The sequence below is a fragment of the Elephas maximus genome, chromosome 1, assembly GCF_024166365.1.
Source record: "Elephas maximus indicus isolate mEleMax1 chromosome 1, mEleMax1 primary haplotype, whole genome shotgun sequence".
NCBI classification, from domain to species: domain Eukaryota; kingdom Metazoa; phylum Chordata; class Mammalia; order Proboscidea; family Elephantidae; genus Elephas; species Elephas maximus.
The window spans coordinates 176,905,350-176,924,885 of NC_064819.1; the positions used below are offsets into that span (position 1 = coordinate 176,905,350).

The following is a 19,536-nucleotide window of genomic DNA, read 5'->3' on the forward strand; positions in this document are numbered from 1 at the left end:
ATTTGGACCACCCAAGCATTCCTATTACCACATTACATGTTGTTGTTAGGTATTATTTGCTGTCAAGTCGGTTCCAACTCAGGGCAACCTTATGTATAACAGAATGAAATGTTGCCTGGTCCTGTGCCATCTTAATACACATGCTTAATATATATTTGTTAAACTTATACGAATATAGGCTCTCTTTCAAGTATTTTTATTATTAAGGAAATAAGATAGGCCAAAAGTTAGAGAAGTATCAGGAAGAAGGCCAAGGTAAATAAATATATATGAATCCATAATAACTTGTGAGTGGTAGGAGTGCTGTTGATGGTGATGTGGTTAGGAAGAGTAATTGAATAAGCCTAGCCTGCCAATAACGCCAGAAAACCTGCTAAAGCTGGAACCTGTGTAAGGTGGAAACCTGTCAGAGAAGGAAAACTCAAATATTTTCCATTGAGAGCAATAGAAAAGTGGTAAGATTGCACCCTGTCAAAGGTGGAAAACTTGCAAGACCCAGAAAAACAAGGCAGTTTCGTTGATTTCTGGCTCTCATAGGTTTCACTATAGTTTCTTTCAAGATTCCTTTTCTAGGTGCTTCTGGGGGTGAATCAGAAAAGTAACTACTGCCAGAAAGGTGACCTGGCTTTTATTTATCTATTTTTTTCCATGAAGATCGGAGAAAATGACAGTGATTATATTTTAAGATCTCATATTACACTGTAATATTTTAGCTATTTTAAACACACCTTCTCTCTTCTATTAGTGTGTGAATTCTCTAAGAGGCAAAACTCATGTCTTCCTCACACTTGAGTTCCTCATGGCATCTAGCATAATGTCTTTTGCATAGTCAAAAACCAAAAAACCAAACACGTTGCCACTGAGTCAATTCCAACACATAGCAACCCTATAGGACAGAGCAGAACTGCTCTATAGGGTTTCCAAGGTGTGGCTAGTGGATCTGAACTGCCAATCTTTTCGTTAGCAGCTGAACTCTTCACCACTGTGCTACCAGGGTTCCTTTTGCATAGTAACCAATGAAAAACCAAACCCATTGCCACTGAGTCAATTCCTACTCATGGCAAATCTATAGGATAGAGTAGGCTGCCCCATACAGTTTCCAAGGAGCGAATGGTGGATTTGAACTGCTGACCTTCTGGTAAGCAGCCATAGCTCTTAACCACTGCACCATCAGGGTTTCCTTTTGCATATTAGGTAGTATTGAATATTTATTAACTGAATAAATGTGAAAGAATAAAAACTTGTCTGAAACTGAAAGTGAAAATCAGCTTAGAATGAAAAAAAAAAGCAGTCCCATGGTTAGTTCATCAGGGTGGGAGTACAGATACAAAACCAGATGCAAATTTAACAGAGAACATTGCTTCTCCCAAGGTCATGCAACAGCTGTAAAATATAAGGACCCTCTCCTTGACTGATTACTTTCTTGTTTTTTATATCAATTATGCCACTCAGCCCACTTTGCCATACCCATCTATTCCTGGGACACCCAACTGCTAAATTGCTCTTGCTTCATGACAACATCCAAACCCTAGTTAATCCTCACTTCTCCTAATACCACCTCAAAAACAGCAACCAATCCAGAACTGTCAATATGTTACTTACACGGCCAAAAGAACTCTGCTACATGATTAAGGATCTTGAGATAAGGAGATTATCCTGGTTTATTCAGGTGGGCCCAGGAGTTAGAAAAAGGAGTTGTAACAATGGAAGCAGAGATTCTAGTGATGCACTTTGAAGATGGAGAAAGGGACCATGAGCCAAGAAATGAAGTCAGTTTCTAGAAGCTGGAAACCCCGGCGGCGTAATGGTTAAGCGCTACGGCTGCTAACCAAAGGGTTGGCAGGCATTCGAATCCACCAGGCGCCCCTTGGAAACTCTATGGGGCAGTTCTGCTTTGTTCTATAGGGTCGCTATGAGTCAGAATCGACTCGACAGCACTGGGTTTGGTTTTTTTGTTGTTGTTTGTTTTGTTTTCTAGAAGCTGGAAATGCCAAGGAATCAAATTCTCCCCTGGAGCCTCAAGAGGAATACAGCTCTACTGACATCTTGATTTCAGACCTGTGGTAGAATTTCATAATTCTGACCTCTAGAATGTAAAATAATAGATGTGTTTTTTTTTTTTTTAAGCCACCAACCAAAACCAAACCGGTTGTCGTGCAGTTGATTCCAACTCACATCAACCCTGTAAGACAGAGTAAAACTGCACCATAGGGTTTTCAAGGAGTGGCTGGTGGACTGGAACCGCTGACCTTTTGGTTAGCAGCCAAGCTCTTAACCACCACCAGGGCTCCTTTTAAAAGATGAATTTCATGGCATGTGAATTACATCTCTAAAAATTGGGAAAAAAATCATGATCAGCAGTATTATTCTCCGAGCACCTTTTGCGTCAGGTGCTGTGGTAGTCATAAACTACGCCCTCACTGATCTCACAGTTTAGTCAATAGTGTGCATGCCTCATTAATTTTTTTATTGTGATAAATATGTAAGTAACATAACATCTGCCATTTCAACAATATCTACATATACAGTTCAACGGTATCACATTGTTTTTAAGCATCCTGGGAAATTTTCTAAAGAATAACACCTGATCCCTGGATATTTGACCCCGAGTATATACGCAGTGAGAACCAGCGTTACTTAAAGTGTTACTTCGCAACTGTAACTCGCAGGAAAGAACCATGACACAAACTCATTACAAAAGGAACAGCAAGATTCGATCCAAAATGACCACCATCGTCTCCAAGAATCAACCGTGCGGCGGGCCGAGGAAGTGGCGTCACGCGAATTTCCGGTTCCTCTTGTTCCGGGGCACAGACCTACCGGAGTACTGGCGCGTCGCACGTGCGTTTACTGGCTCGGGTTGCGGTAGCGATGGATGCTTTGGACCGAGTGGTGTAAGTGCGTCGGGGTCGCCGTCCCGGAAACGTTGGGGACAGGGGCTTCTGTAGCGGGAAAGAGTGATATTGACTCTGCTTGCTTTCCTCTTGGCACCGCTTTCCTTTCTCACGGGCGTTGCCAGTGCTGTCCGGGTGGGGCTGTTCAGTCCTCCAAATCAGGTCTCGGTCTGCTCCGGCGGCCGGGAGACTAAGAGCGCCGAAGTCCACAAGTGGGAGCCGCGGGATGCAGGTGGGACGGAGACGTTTGTCGCTGCCTTCCTTGGAGATTAAAAACGCCTGGCTTCCGTAGAAGTGTGAGAATGGTACAGCGAGAGGTTAAGAGCACAGACCTCGGAACCTGACAGATCTAGGTGACAATGCGGACGCGTCCATTTAAAGGCTTGTAACTTTTTGCCACTTAATCTTCCTCAGTCTCAGTTTACTGTGTAAAATAGAGATTATAATAGTCATATTTAATAGAACTTTGAGGATTAGTTGCAAGAATGTTTGTAAAGACTTTTCTACAGCACGTAGAACATACCGCTTTTTCTTTTCCTCCCATTCTTGTACACTTTCTGAGTTATATTTGAGTGATACTGTTTTAGATTCATTCAGAAACTATTTATTGATCTCGTAGACATTCCTGCTATTTGCTATGGTTTTTTTCTTGCGACTTACCTGACGTAACATGTAATCAAAACAAGAGTTTTTCTTTTTAGTCATTCAGAGATTTCTGCCTACTTGTTATATAGTTGTCTAGATACTTTGACTACAGAGATGAATAAGGCTAGGTTACAGTCTAATTGGGCAACAAAAGCTATTGCCTTGATTATTGGTTAATGAGAAGTGAGAAACGACCTGAGATATAGAGTATATAACACTGTTATTGCCATATAGACACACTAAATGTTTCTTGTGTTTTTTCAACCAGTAAACGAGTACAAGTTTTATATGCACTTTGTCTGGAGGAGACTTAAAAAAAATCTGCATAGGAAACTAAATTGTACGTGTGCTGTTTTTCTTTTCTTTCCTGGACTGTTCGTAATACTAGAAGACGGAGAGTCACAGTTATTTAAGGAGGAGTTCTTTCTCGATGGCAGTGGGTTTTGGGTTTCTTTCAGTAGATGGCAAAAACTGTTGGAAAAGTGTAGTTAGCAGAAGTAACAGCACCGTTCCTGAACAGAAATGTGTAAAAACATGCTGCTTCTACAGCTACATCTTACAATCAGAATAATAGATTTATTTTCTCTTCGTGTTTTACTGAGTGATTAGAAATCTGGGATTTGAGGATTTGTCTGCTTACTAATGTGGACGTTACCACTCTGCCTCAATTGTCTGATGTGTAAAATGAAAATAATTGTACCTGTCTCATTGGGTTGTGGTGAGAACTAAGCCTTAAAACAGTGTATCTTTAAAAGCGTCAACCATTATTATTCCCCTTTGGTGGCAGAAATGTTTACTTTCTCAGAAGTAATGATGGAGTGGGACAGTATGTACCTCCTGGCAGGCATTATGGTCTAACACCTGGAAGAAAGAGAAGAAATAATTAGCCTACTATGTGGCTTTGAATTAATAAGCTGTGTTCAGTAAATGCCTACAGGTTCATCAGCAGTTTATGTGCAGGGTATAGTTTGACTGTTTTAAGATTGAAGAATAACAACAGTATACATTTGAGTCCTTTTTTTTTTTTTTAAATATGAAAAAGGTGAAAAGGCAGTAACATACCTGGGTTCTTAAAAGCTTACAAGCAGCCATTCAGGGTACAGCAATTAGTCTCTAATCGCCTGGAGCAACAGAGGAAGAAGGAGAGTTAGGAATAGGAGGAGGAAGTGGAATGGTGGCCAGTTGCCTCAGTAAACAACTGTGTCCTTTGCCATGAGACCAGAAGACCTGGATGGTGCCCAGCTACTATTACTGAACATCTTGATCAAAGATCCTAAGGAAGAATCCTGATCAATTGGGGGAAAATGCAGAACAAAATTTCAAATTCTCATGGAATTTAGGCTTTCTGGAGCGGTGGAGGCTGGATGAATCCCTGAGATGATTTAAACTTTAAACCAAAAATATCCTGTGTGGTCTTCTTAAAATCAAACAATAGTTTAGCTTAAATACTAAAGAAAGTCTTCTTGAGCATTGTACTCTTTTAAGATGTGTCTATATAGGATCAGATTGACAGTGGCAACTCAAAAGATTAGATAGAAAGCTTAGGGGGCAGTGAGTTTGTTAGTAGGGGACAAACAGCTCAGAAAAGGAGGGTGAGAATGCACGTCTCGAAGAATGTGATCAATGTCATGGAATTGTACATGTAGAAATTGTTGAATTGGTGTATGTTATGTTGTGTATGTCCCCAACAACAACAAAAATAAAATTATTTTAAAAAGCAGTAATAAAAAAACTGGAAATATCAAAAGTTTTTTTTTTTTAATCAAAAGTTAGTAAAACTAACACTTAACAGTAATAATTGAGTATCTTTTACTAGTATCACTAAAAATGAGATTTTATTTAATGGTGGAATCCTAATTGATAAGCTATGTAACGTCTCATTTGCTTTTTTAAGAATTTGCACATCAGTCAAGTCCCAGTTTTGAAATATGAAGAAAATGTTTTAAGCTGTTCTTTATTCTGATTTTCTAAACAGAAAGCCCAAAACAAAAAGGGCCAAGAGATTCCTTGAAAAGAGAGAACCGAAACTCAGTGAAAACATTAAAAATGCCATGCTGATTAAAGGGGGAAATGCGAATGCAACAGTGACACAAGTGCTTAAAGATGTGGTACGTATATATATGTATTTTTTAAATGGTATTGAAATCATTTTAGGAAATTTTCAACGTACTGGTTTCAGCTGTTGGTGAAATACATGTGTAGGTTTGCCTTGTCTTAAGAACTGCTAGCCTTAGAGAAGAGCTGAAACCAAAACCCATTACCATCGAGTCAATTCCAACTCATAGCAACCCTGTAGGACACAGTAAATCTTTACGGAAGCAGACTGCCACATCTTCTCCCCCAGAACGGCTGGTGGGTTCGAACCGCCGACCTTTCAGTTAGAAGGCGAGCACTTAACCATTGTACCGAGAGAAGAGCTAAAGTTGGAGATTATTTGCCTTGCCAAGGCACTGACTAATGGTTTTCCTCAAAGCAACTACTTCCTTTACTTAAAATTAGCAAATTTAAACTGATTTGAATTATTAGAATTTGGCTTACGTCTTAGAAACATAATTTATAAAATGAAATAACTGTACATTATTGTATAGTTATTCGCTCTATTACTGTATATTTATTCAACAGTGCTAGTTATTGTGCTCGGTGTAGGAGATTAATAGTTACCTAAGATAGTTCCGTCAGTGAGCCTAGTGAGGGAGACTGACAAGTAAACAGTTTTAGCCTTGTGAATTAAGTACCATTCTGAGGCATGCACAGGGTGGGATGAGAGGCAGAGTTAGGGCCTTCAGGTGGACTTCTGAGAGATGACATTCAACCTTCGTTTTGAAGAAAGAGTTGGAATTAAGCAGAATAGGAAGGGTAGGACTTCCAAGTCTGAGGAAGAAAAGTGTGTAAAAGAGTATGTGAAGGAACATGATGCATTTGGGGAACTTCAGATAATTGGGAATGGCTAAAGGAGTGTGGCCTGGATAAGGCTAGAAGATGATAGTAGCATGGAGTTTGAACTTTGTTCTGAAAGCTCTGTGCAACCATTGAAAGATTTTAAGTGAAAAATGTGATTAATCTTTTTAATTGACTGGATTAGAGATGGATGAGACCCAGTGTAGGAAACTAGTTGAGCCATTGCTCTCAGGTGAAGAGCATCTGGAGCCTGGTGGTTGCAGTGAACATGAGAGATGGTGAGAGAGAAGAGATATTGAAGGTAGGAGAGTTTGGACACCAGTGAGAAGTATGACTTTCTGGGTTTCTGGCTTGGGTACCTGATGGGTGATCATATCAGTTAGAGAATGGAGCAGGTGGAAGGAAAGGTGATCTGTTCCATTTAGGACGTGAAATTTAAATGATGAAGATAAACGCTCCAAGAAGCCATAGTTTTTCTACCTCTATAGCCTTGTGTCTAGTCCAGTGTCTGGCACATAGTAGGTGCTCAATAAGTGTTTAATCAGTGAATGAAAGGCATAGTATGTGGAGATGACTAGTAGGTAGTTGAATATTTAGGCCTTGAGCACAGCAGATAGATTCTTCATGTTAAATCAATGAAGTAATTGAATGAATTTGACTGAACTCTCCATACTTGTTATACGTTATAGTCAATTCAAATAATTAAATGCCTAATATATGCTTATACTTTTTTGATAGGTTTTCTGAATGTCATTGTGTTGTTAGAGTACTGCCTCTGTCCTTCTATGAGCTAGGAACCCCACTGATGAAATAAAATATTCAGGTGTCAAATAGTGAGGGCAAGATTAGGAATTGAGAGGAGGGAGAGATCAGTGTGGATATTGTGTTTGGGGAAGCTTCTTGAAGAAATTGAAACTTAGATTTGGCCTTAGAAAGGAGTACGGTTAAGCAAGGAGAAGAGCGTTCCAGGCTGGAGGCCATTGAATGGCCCAAGGTTCTGAGACAAAAGTGAGTGTGGCTCATCAGGATTGAACAGACTCTGCTGAATCTTGAAGAGGTGGGTGAAAAGTTTGTGCTTAATAGAGAGAGTAGGGTATAGACAGCCTCAGGAAAAATAATGTAGAGATGTTATTATGTGCTGTCAGGTCAGTTCCGACTCATAGTGACCCTGTGTACAACAGAATGAAACATTGCCTGGTCCTGCACCATCCTCACAATTGTTGTTATGCTTGAGCCCATTGTTGCAGCCACTGTGTCAGTCCATCTCTTTGGGGATCTTCCTCTCTTTCACTGATCTTCTACTCTTCCAAAAATGATGTCCTTCTCCAGGGACTGGTCCCTCCTGATAACTTAGATAAAAAAGAAAAATACTTCCTGATAATTCACAGGTAGGGTTCAGAATAGATTGGAGGAAGGGGAGATAAATGAGGCTGCAGTGGGGCAAGGTCAAGACAATTTGGCCTGATGGCAGTAAGGATAAAAAGAAGGAATTTCTTTAAGAGAGGTATGCAAGAATTCCTTAAAAGTGAGTTTATGTAACAGTTAGTGAAAAAAGTCAACCCCCCCCCAAAAAAAAGTGTAAACAAAAAAGTACATTATATGAAATTCTAGAACAGGCAAAAATAACATGGTGATAAGAAATCATATCAGTGATGGGTGGGGTAGATAGGGCTCTGACTGGGAAGGGGGGATGAGAGAACTTTCTTGGTGATGGAAATATTTGTTTGAATGAGTAACATGAGAGTATACGTTCGTTAAAACTGACTGAATGGTACACTTGAGCTATGAGCATTTCATTGTAAGTAAATAATACTTCACTTTGAAAAGGCATTAATGACACTGAGGCAAGGAAACGTTTGGTCAAGAATCATAAAAAATTTTAGTACTTCAAGGGTAGGTTTTATTGGTGATTCCCTTTGTTCACCAGCTCTGATAGTTGATGAATGACCCTATCTTTAGTTGTTGTTCCCTCACCTATTTCTCAGTGCAAGGCAGTAACCTTAAATCTTTGTTATTTCTGTGATAGAGCAGTATTGGCCATGCAGGTAATAAGTGCTTATTAGTGGTTGGGTTGAAAGAAGTAGGAAAAAGTGAAAAGAGGGCTGAATAACAGGAATTTTTTAAAGATCTGTGTTGAAACTCTGGCTAGTATTCTGATTGTCTTCATTGTGGCTGTTTCTCAGGTTTTTTTTTTAATGTCCAGGCATGATTTCAATTTTATTAACTTTTCGTCATAAATTTTATTTTTTTCTCTTTTCTTCTGCCCTTTTTCTTCTTTATATAGGTAATCCCTGACTTATGATACATTCAAGTTATGATGAACCACACTTAGAGCCTTCCAGTTTTTTTTTTTATACATCTTGTTAGTAATAACATACTATGTACAGTTTCGCCATGTGTAATTAGTTGGTATTTCTTACTCAGATGTTCACTTGCAGAGTTTATATGTAGTGTTTCCAACCCCCAAAGACAAATAAAGATTGGATTTATAAAGGTACTGATGCTAAAAGGCGGTAATAATGAAAACTAAAAAAAAAAAAAACATAGTTGACTTACATCAGAACTGACTTACGCTGGACTTATTGGAATGCAGCCTTGTCATAAGTCGAGGACTATCTGTATTATGTATAGTACTGTCAAATTGTTTGCCTGGGGAAAACGAAATAGGTAGAGTTTAAAGAAGTAAAAGGAATTATAAACTGGATAGACTGTTGAAAGAACACAGAAACCTTTAGTTAGGAAGTCCAGACTAAGAATAGAACGTTAAGCTTATGTTGTAAGTTATTTAGTAAAAATTGTAAATGATCGAAAGGGAGCCAAACAGACGAGATCAGAATAGAATTCAGAGACCAGGGTAGTCTTGTGTTATGACTGTTGTTATGCTTTATTGTTATCTCTGCTTTTTAGAATGTATTTTGTTTTGAAAGCTGTGAATTTATGTTTTACAGTATGCACTGAAAAAACCTTATGGCATTCTGTATAAAAAGTAAGTCATTTTTTTTTCTTTTACTTTATTTTGTTCCATTATAAAAGTAACCACCTTATGGAAGACTTGGAATTTTTTCTTTTTTAAACACTACAGTTCCTTACATACAATATCGACATTTTAATTTATTTCTTTCTAGTCTTTCTTCATTTGTACTGAATGCTCATACATGGTTGTAATCATAACATATGTGCAGATTTTAAAATTTTTATTTTTTTAACTTTCATTTTAAAATAATTATAGACTTGGGGAAAAGTTACAAAAGTTGTACAACGTTTCAATATACCCTTTACCTACTACTCCTAATGTTATATACCTTGCATAGCCATAGTGTAATTACCGAAACTAAGAAATTAACGTTGGTACAATACTGTTATCTAAATAACCAGATTTTCACCAAGATCCTTTTTCTGTTTGAGCACCCAGTCCAGGATCCCATATTGCATTTAGTTGTCATGTCTCCTTAGTCTCTTCTAATTTGTGACAGTTCCTCAGTCTTTCCTTGTCTTTGATAATCTTGACACTTTTGAAGTGTACTTGTCAGTTACTTTGTAAAATGTCCTTAAATTTGGGTTTAACCTAAGTTTTCTCATGAATAGACTGAGGTTATGTATTTTTGGCACTATCACAAAAGTGAATATATATGCCCCTCTCAATGTATCATACCAAGGGTACATGATGTTGCTAAGTCTTATTACTGGTAGCACTAACTTTTTTTAAAACTATGTCTACTGGGTTTTTCCAATATAAAGTTACTATTTTTTCTTGGGTAATTAACAAATATGTTAGAGGAGCTACTCTGAGACTATGCAAATATCCTCTCTCTCAAATTTTTGCTCATTAACTTCAGCATGTCAGTGATTATTATGGTGTTCTGATGATGATCTCTTTTCTTCTTTCCTTCTACATTTATTAATTGGAATTCTGTAAGGAGGACTCTGTTGTCTCCAATTTGTTTAATTATCATTTAATTATGCATCGGTATGGACTCATGGGTATTATATTCTTCTGGGTTATAATCCAGTGCTATCATTATTTTGTTGCTCGAATTGTTCTGCCTTTGGCCATTAGGAGCTCTTTCAGGTTGGCTCCTGTGCCCTTTGAACATGACCCTTTTTTTTGAGCCCTTCTTACTTTCTGGCATCACAAGATGTTCCAGGCTCACCTTGTATGGAAGGAAAACTGTACCCAGCCCTAGAATCAATAATTTCTTATTGGAATTCTGGTTCCTTATATTGGAGACTGGTGTTTAGAAACCAAGATCTGGAAGCTAAGTGTGCTTATTGCTACTAGGCCTTCTGAGCAGACAGAGCTTGGAAATATATGCTGTATATGCTAACCCATACACACGTGACTGTATTTGTTTTTGTCTTTCTATATATTAAAAAACCCTGAGTTCCTACTGATACTTCCTAAAAAAACATACATTCATATTCATATGAATATTTCTGATTTCAGTCCAGTATCACAGGCTTCATTCCAGCCTGTAACTTCTTTCCTCCTACAGTAAGAAACCTGACTCTCATTGTCTGCTTTCATAGGTGATAGAATAAATTTACTTATTTGTATAATTTTATTACATAGTTTTGGAATTTATAACCCTGTAAGAAACAAATACACTGACTAGAGTACAAAATTTGTGTACAGATCTTTGTCTTTAGCCTTAGCGTATTTTGTATTTAGTCACGATACTGTTTTCCAAAGTACCTTAATTTTTTTCTCCTTCTTCATTTATACTCCATAACAGCTGTTAGTCATAATTGCTGTAATTTTTCTCGTTTGTTTACTTTCTATAGTTTTTTTAAAAAGACTTTTTCCCCGTGATTATGAAAGTCATATATATTTGTTTTAGATAATTTGGGTAATGCTTACAGAAGTAAATGATCACCCATAGATAAGCACTGTGTACATTTTGACCTATTTCTCCCAGTGTATTTTCTATATATGTACATTTATTCTTTTGAAGAACATTGAGATCATGTTGTTTATATGATTTTGTTTCTCTTTACATTTTAAAAAAAAATGATTAGCCATTTCATAGGTATTTTATTTACATGACTAAAAATCAGAAATTATACAATGAAAATATAAACACACATATTCTTCCCAGAGCAGCCATGATTATTAGTTTTTTATATATTTTACCAGAATTTTTTAATGCATGTTTAAGTAAATATAAATACATATTTTTATTTCTCCTCCTTTTACATGAATGCATGCTCCACATTTTTCTGTACACCACTTTTCTGTTTCTGCTACTTCTGTTCCTGGTCTAATCACTGTTTTTTTATTTTTTATTTTTTTAAATTCTCTCCTAGAATATTGCAATAGCACCTTACTGGTTATTCTTTCCCTGTGCCTCACTACAGTCCATTCTCACATAGTAGAGCAATCCTTTAAGAAGAAAATTTAAATCTAGTGATACCACTCTCCTTCCTGAAATCTTCCAGTGCTTTCCATTACTGTTAATATAATCTACATTCTTTACTTTGGCCAACAATACCCTACATAATCTGGTCTATGTCTGTATCTTTGACCTCATATCCCACCATTACACCCTTTGACCTTATATCCCACCATTATACCTGAATACTAGGCTTCAGTGATGCTTGCCTTCTTTTTGTTTCTTGAATATTGCTTAATTGTTACGGGCAAATTTACTTATCAAGGTTACTAAAATTGGGGTCACCTTTTTTTAAATACCCTTAGGAAAAATATTACAAGGCCATTTGAGGATCAGACGTCACTGGTAAGTACAAGAAACTTTCAGACTAATTGATGCAATACTCCTAATTTGTGATTTTTTGAATTAAGAATCATCTTATGTGAGGGAATTTTTATTTAAAATGAAGAGGAAAAAAAGACATACACTTTCAGAAGTTATAATTGTAGGCCTTAAATTTTACTATGAGGAGTAGATGTGTTAGTCACTGCTTGCAAGAATTTGATAGAATTTTTAAAAAATCAGATTATGTTTTGAGTAAGGAATTAATGGATTGTGAAAAGGAAGCTTTTTGTATCTTTATAATAAAGCAAGCTTTATTTTTAAAAATCTGGCCTTTCTTTTTTCAGATATATTTAGAACAAGGAACTGTTACCTGAATTGTTGCTAACAATTGTCAGTTGTTTTACTAGAGTTAATTGAACTCTTTTTTTGTTGTGGCAACCATATCTAGAAGAAAAAGGCTAGTGAATGAAATCAAAAGATAAAAGATTGCTTATAGTGAATGATGAATGCACTTTGACTGTGTCATACTGTAGGTTTCGAAAAATTTAAGAGAGTAAATGGTTTAAAATATTTAACTTTCTTAAAAAAAAGTGTGATTATGTTCTCTTGATGGGAACATCATTGCTTGTTTCTTTTTATTTAGTGAATTGAAGAGAAAGAACTTTTAAATAGAATCTTTAATAATTAGGAGACTAAAATCGAACGTCTTATTCTAATGTGGCAACCAATTTAAAGTATAAAATTAAAATATGTTAAGAATATTGGCAAAATAAATTCTATTCTTTTTTTAAAAGAAAATTGCTTTTATTTCAGTCTCATATTTTCCACAGTCATTTGTTGAAGGGATCATGAAAACAAAAATAAAGAGTTTAACCCACAATTACAGCTCTCTCGTACACTACTTGATCAAGGGCTGATTTTGTTTCGTGGCACCATGATGCTTTCAGTGGAGTGACCGCTTCTTAGCAGTGTCGTGTTGTAAAGTCTGTAGCACTCTCTACTTCTTTTTCAATCCAGAATTGATATGACAGCTTTTCTTACACTTGGCATTATGACATTCCTTCTCTTTGCTCTCCTACCTTTAAAGATGGGAGATATTTCATTGGCTTTAATAGACTTCAGAGCTCCAGAGCTTAAAATGGGTTTGGGATCAGTGCTTATACTGGGAATGTGGCCAATCTCCCCTCCCTGGCCCTCCCCTATCACCCATTTTTTTTCCACCACAATTTGGGAAATGTGTCCTGGTACTCTAGAACAGAAATCGGCAATACATGGCCTGTGGGCCCTGTTTGTGTGAGGCCCGATAGCTAAGAATGGCTTTTATATTTTTGAAGAGTTGTTAAAAAAAAAAAAAAGCCTAAAATATTTGCTAACTGGTCTTTTACAGAAGGCCCTTTATCGCTGCTCTAGAATTTTAACAAAAACCAGATTTTATGGAGAAGACAGACAGGGATGAGTAATATATATGTGTGAAGGGTATCTTATGGAAGTCTTTGGCATGTGATAGTCATATCATTAGAATGTTAAAAAAAAACAGCAACAGCAAAACACGTTTTAAGAAAGCACTTCCATCGATTGGGACACTTGACATTTTTTGAACACTTGTGCCAAATAGTATACAGGGTACTTTCACATATGACATCTCCTGTGGCCCTTGCAGGTTTCTGCAGGAGGAGTTATTGTCCCTGGTACATAGATGATAAAACCAGTTCTCTGAAAGGGTAACATAATTAGATTTCATAGTAGGTGGCAGAGGCTGAGTTCTGACTTCATGACTGCGTCCTCCACGCTGGGAGTGACATGGGCAAGTGGATAGTTGTTGGCCTGATTACTTCTGCTTAGGTGCTAGAACGCATGATGACCACACTATAGGGGCCCACACCTCAGAGAGTGGCATTTGGAGAGACAAAGGGAGGAAGTATCTCTTATGCGAAGGAACGTCATAGATTTGTTATTAAGTTCCTGCTGCGTTCAGAGCATGGAACTGGTCACAGCTGGGGTGACATGGAGATTTTAGGGCAGAATTTCTGAGTGGATGAAGTTTGCAATGAGAAGTAGTTAATATGCGTTGTAAACTCATGAATCTAATCATAAACACCCAAAATCACCATATTGACAGATTTATGTAGGTGCCCTATATATTCATGTATGTTTAAAATGCATGCTAAGATGTACTTGATAATAGCAGTAATGTCCTATGAGTAAAGGAGTTTGTTCAGCAGATGAAACATTTGGTGTGCTGTGCCAAAACAACTGCATTGCTGAAAACAAACGGTCTCCTTTCATTTATTCACCTAACAGTTTTCCCATATTTTTAATCTTGAATTTACATCTTTGCTTTAAGTACCTCAAATCAGAAAATTTGATCTGTAAAGGTAGAAATAAAATACTTTTCCTCCGTATGTTCTTATCCAGTTCATCCTGTGCTCATTAACTTCTTGTGGAAAAAATTGATACACTTTTCTTTTTGAAGGATTTTTATGTAGTTCAGAGGTAACATTCTTAAAAAAAAAGTCCTTATATTTATGCATTGACTGATGGGATTGCTCTGATTTTATAGGAATTCTTCTCAAAAAAGTCTGATTGTTCTTTATTCCTATTTGGCTCTCATAATAAGAAGCGGCCAAATAATCTAGTAATAGGTAAGTATCATTTACTTTCTAATTTTTTAGAAATTAATTATAGAGTCAGTGCTATGACTCAGACTAACTGATGGTGTTGAAAATTCAGGAGCAACCAGTAAGCTCTGAACTTTTTTTTTTTTTTCTTCTTCCTTGTGACACTGAATAAAATTTTTTAGCTACCATCCTCTAGATAAAGAATGGAACATATAAATATTACTCTTCCTCAAACTGTAGGATATTTTTCTAATATGAAATATATATATATACACACACATATAGGTAAATACACACACATATAGATATATATATGTATCCCAAATCAGTATTGGAATTAGAAAAAAACAAATTTTAAGTGAACCCTTTCCTAATAAAATCTGTTGAATAAATATACTGAAAAAGAAGCCAGGCCTGGATGTATTGAGGCTTGGCCTGGCATGCTCACTCACTTAGGCAAGCCTTTACCCTCTGGAGGCCCTCAGTTACTCTTCTGTAAAATAAGGGAGTTGTGCCAAATGATCTTTAAGATCCTTTCCAGGGCTAAGACCCTAGGAATCTATTCTAAAAAATTTAAGAAGGTCGTGGGAGTGAGGGGCATGTTTTGGGGTACGAGAAAGAGAAAAGGCAGATATCAACATTTTGGACATGTGGATAAGTGGGTATGTATAAGGCAGATGTCGGGGAGAACTTAAATGCTCAAAAGAAAATGTGTTTTCCTTCTAGGTCGTATGTATGATTACCATGTGCTAGATATGATTGAATTAGGTATTGAGAAGTTTGTCTCTCTAAAAGATATTAAGGTAAGATACCATAAAAATAAAAAGCCGTTTGTAATGTTACTCTCAGGCAATAGTGACATCTTGTGGTGAAGAGTACTGATACAGTTTTGTAGTCTAAATGAGGAACTTTGTGTTTTTATTCTGGTGTGCTGTGAGGTAAAAGCACAGTTTCAAGACTGTGATTGCTATTAACAATCAAAGCCCACAATTGAAATGCTAACCTCTCCCTTTGAATTACCACAGCGCCTATTTTATGGAACCTCAGAAATATCAGTAGAGGTTTCTAAACCCAGGGAGCTATAGCTGATCCTATTGTATTTTGGCTGCTTGTCACCAAATTGTTAGTTCAGTTCTACCTTGGGCACTTGGTTCTTCTTGTCTTCTTTGGTTGAATGGGAATATGAAATAGAAAGAAGTAGATAGTCTCAGGAGGACAAGAACCCTATCTTGACTCTGCTCCTGGGTCCAGGTTGGACTTTTGCTCCCTGACAACTCTGCTTCCGGCTTAACCTAGTCCGTCTAAACATTATCTCACTTAGGTCTCCCAGCCACCCTATATAAGGCTGGAATTATTTTCCCTATTTTATAGATTTGCATTGAGCAAATCTGCAGCAAAAGACCCCTTTAAGGTGTTGAAAAGAGGTCACTTTGAGGACTAAGATGTGCCTGACCCAAGCCGTGGTATTTTCAGTTGCCTCATATGCATGCGAAAGCTGGACAATGAATAAGGAAGACCAGAGAAGAATTGACGCCTTTCAGTTATGGTATTGGTGAAGAATATTGAATATTTGTTTGTTCAAAAGAATAGACAAGTCAGTCTTGGGAGAAATACAGCCAGAGTGTTCCTTGGAAGTGAGGATGGCGAGACCTTATCTCACATACCTTGAACATGTTATCAGGAGAGGCCAGTCCCTGGAGAAGAACATCATGCTTGGAAAAGTAGAGAGTCAGCGAAAAAGAAGATGACCCGTAACAAGATGTATTGACACAGTGGCTGCAACAATGGGCTTAAACATAGCACCTATTGTGAGGGTGGCACAGGACTGGGCAGTGTTTTGTTCTGTTGTACATAGGGTCACTAAGATTCAAAATTGACTAGACAGCTCCTAACCAGCAACATTTTATAGATTTGGAGATCGAGGCCTAGAGAAGTTCCATTGGTGAACTGAAGTCACACATATAGTAAATGGTGTAACCAGGATTAGGACTCAAGGGCTTTAAGAAAAAGGAGATTGCAGTTTGTGATGGAAACTGTTCTGTTGATGAGTTTTGAGGCTTGTGGTATAGTTGAAAGAAATGTAGCAAATATGTAAAACCAAATCCATTGTCGTTGAGTCAATTCCAACTCATAATGACCCTTTAAGACATCAGAACTGCCCTGTGATGTTTCCAAGGCTGAAATCTTTACAGAAGCCGCCTGCCGCATCTTTCTCCCACAGAGTGGCTGGTGGTTTGAACTGCCGACATTTTGGTTAGCAGCTGAGTGCTTAACCACTCCTCCACCAGGGGTCCTTAGCAAATGTGGTCACTTATTTTCCCAGCTTCTCCGTAAAGAAGGGACACGGCATGCAGGTTTGGTAGAACTCCTAAACTAAATATCCTTAGACTGTGAGTGTGGAAAAAGGTCCCCCCTTGGTCATCCACGCCAGCCTACTCAGGTACTTGGTAGAACAATGGCCTGAGATTGGATTTAGAGGCAGAATACTTGGGTTTGATGACTGTCTTGTATATTTAGGTGATGCTTGTGATCTGACCAGTTACTTCCCTGGTCCTCAGTTGCACCCAGTGTAAAATAGTATAACAACATTGAAAGAGGTAATAAATGTGAAAATGTTTATCAAGGAAGATAATGTATTGGAAGATATTTAATAAAGTATATAAACTGTGATGCTCGAGAATTGTGGAGCCACCGTATCATCGCAGTTCCTCTTTGGGGCCCTGCACGAATGAATCCCTGGAAATGAGCAGTGTATCCCTATCTCATCTTTACTATTACTGCTAGCTTGGTTACCAATTTAGTTGGTGTGAGCACTGGTCCATGCTTACATCACAACCCCGTACATACTCTTTCCATTTCACTTCCAAAACTAAGGAAATACTTTAGTCCCTGTGCGGTTTCTAAACTGGACCACAAAACCAGTATTCTTGTCAGGTCTCATTCTTAACAAGAACCATTTAAATCGAATACTGAATTTTCATCTTTGGAGTGTCTATAAAAGTCATTAATTGGTGAGAATACGCTTACATTGGCAATCCACACATACACGCAGACTATTAGGCAGCAGCCTTTCACTTTTTACCCCACTATTTGGTTACAGGCTTACTTTCTTAGTTTGTTTCATAGTTGCATGTTTTGCTGCACTTTCCCTTCATATTTATTTCATCTTTACTTCCTGCTTCCTCATTTTTAAGGTATCTTCACCAGATACTTTTCTTCACTTGTCCACTTTTGTTGCCGAGCCTTTTCCCTCAGTTAACTCTTTTTCCCTCTGTTAACCCATTTTGTTTTCTCCTTTTTTTTAAAATTGTGATAAAACTATACATTAACAAAACATTTTCCATTTCAACATTTTTTACACGTACAATTCAGTGACATTAACTATGTAAATCATGTTGCGCAACCATCGCTACCCTCCTTTTCCACATTTTTCACTTCGTTAACTCTTGAAGCAAGCTCAGTAACATGATTTTAACAGGTGATTGAACTCACCCAGGAAATTGAGTAATTATTCTACATGCATGTTTTCTAAGATGACCAAATTTGTAGGCGTGGTTATTCTGCATGAAATAAACCATACTAAACAAGATAATTAAGTTTTAAGCCAAGCTGGTAATTATTTTAGGTAAGGTAAAATACATTGCAACTGCCTGAGATATTTTATTTGGAAAGTTTTGGGTATGCTGTATAATTATTTTAGAAAAATTATTTTCTAATTTTTTCTTTGTTCAGAAAAATTTAGTTCAAAAACTTTGCATGATTATCGTATTTTTAGTCTTACTGTATCATATTCTGAATTTTTAATACCTTTGAGACTATTTGATTAAAGCTTATCTGTTGTAGTCTCTTCTTTTAGCTTAGGGTTTTCAAACTGGGGGGGTGACGAGTGTTTTTAAGAAATGGAAGAATAGAAAACATCAGTGTTCTACATGTTAAGTGTTGTTTCGCGTAACTTGTTTAATGATATTTTTATGGCACATACACTGGGTCATGACTTAACAATGCATTATTATTGTGCATTGTGGTCAAGATGGTTTGAAAGCCAAAGGTGTGGTTGTGTTGCCTCATTTTGTCTTACCTACTGTACCCTTAAATAACCCTGTAGTCCTGGGGGCGGCATCAGGAGCGTCAGGCAGGCACAGATGGAGCATGGAAGAGTCAGGGCTGGAAGGTCCATTCAAATCCTCAACCAGACAGATCCTAGGCACATTGCCTGAGAGTGTTGGTAAAGTTCAGGGTTTAGAATCAGAGAACGTCAACAACAGAGGCCATAGTGGGCACAGAAGCAGCAGATGACCTCTGGTCCTAGGGCAGAAAATACTTGTTTTTTTGTTCTGTTTTTGTTCTTTTTAGCTGGATTTGGATTATCCCTGATTGATGTCAGAGCAGAAGTACTGGAATCAATGGAAAGCCCAGACCAGCAACCGTTTACCTTCCTCCATAGATTAATCCTTTGGTTAAAGAATTGTTTTCTATTTGATTTTTTCCCCTTCTTGTATATTGGTGACTTCTAAGTCTTCTTATTATATTCTTCTTGCTATAGAAAATGCAGAACTGGACAAAATACTTTTTATAGTGAGAACTTCAACCCTGCTGAGTGAGGATTAGCACCTTTGATAAAATTGTATCACTTTCCATATGAACATCCAGCTGGTATTTTAGTCTTAATTTTAAAACTACATTTGTGTAGTACAATGGTACAAATAATTCAAAGAAACTAAAGTTTTTGTTTACTTTAGGATGCTGGCTATTAGGGTTTTTTTTGGG

The 19,536-nt window shown here is 37.3% G+C and overlaps 1 protein-coding gene across 4 annotated transcripts in view; it reads left to right on the forward strand.

Annotated features, from left to right (window-relative positions):
* Positions 1–2,786: 2,786 nt before the first annotated feature.
* Positions 2,787–19,536, forward strand: part of RPF2 (ribosome production factor 2 homolog) — a 50,628-nt gene continuing 33,878 nt past the window's right edge. The window contains exons 1-6 of one of the 4 annotated variants that reach the window (XM_049898985.1): positions 2,787–2,894; positions 5,515–5,647; positions 9,386–9,423; positions 12,133–12,172; positions 14,712–14,793; positions 15,496–15,572. In XM_049898985.1, the coding sequence (XP_049754942.1) occupies positions 2,872–2,894; positions 5,515–5,647; positions 9,386–9,423; positions 12,133–12,172; positions 14,712–14,793; positions 15,496–15,572 (393 nt within the window). In that variant the 5' untranslated portion in view covers positions 2,787–2,871. The other 3 variants (XM_049898991.1, XM_049898997.1, XM_049899003.1) reach the window with 3 other exon arrangements.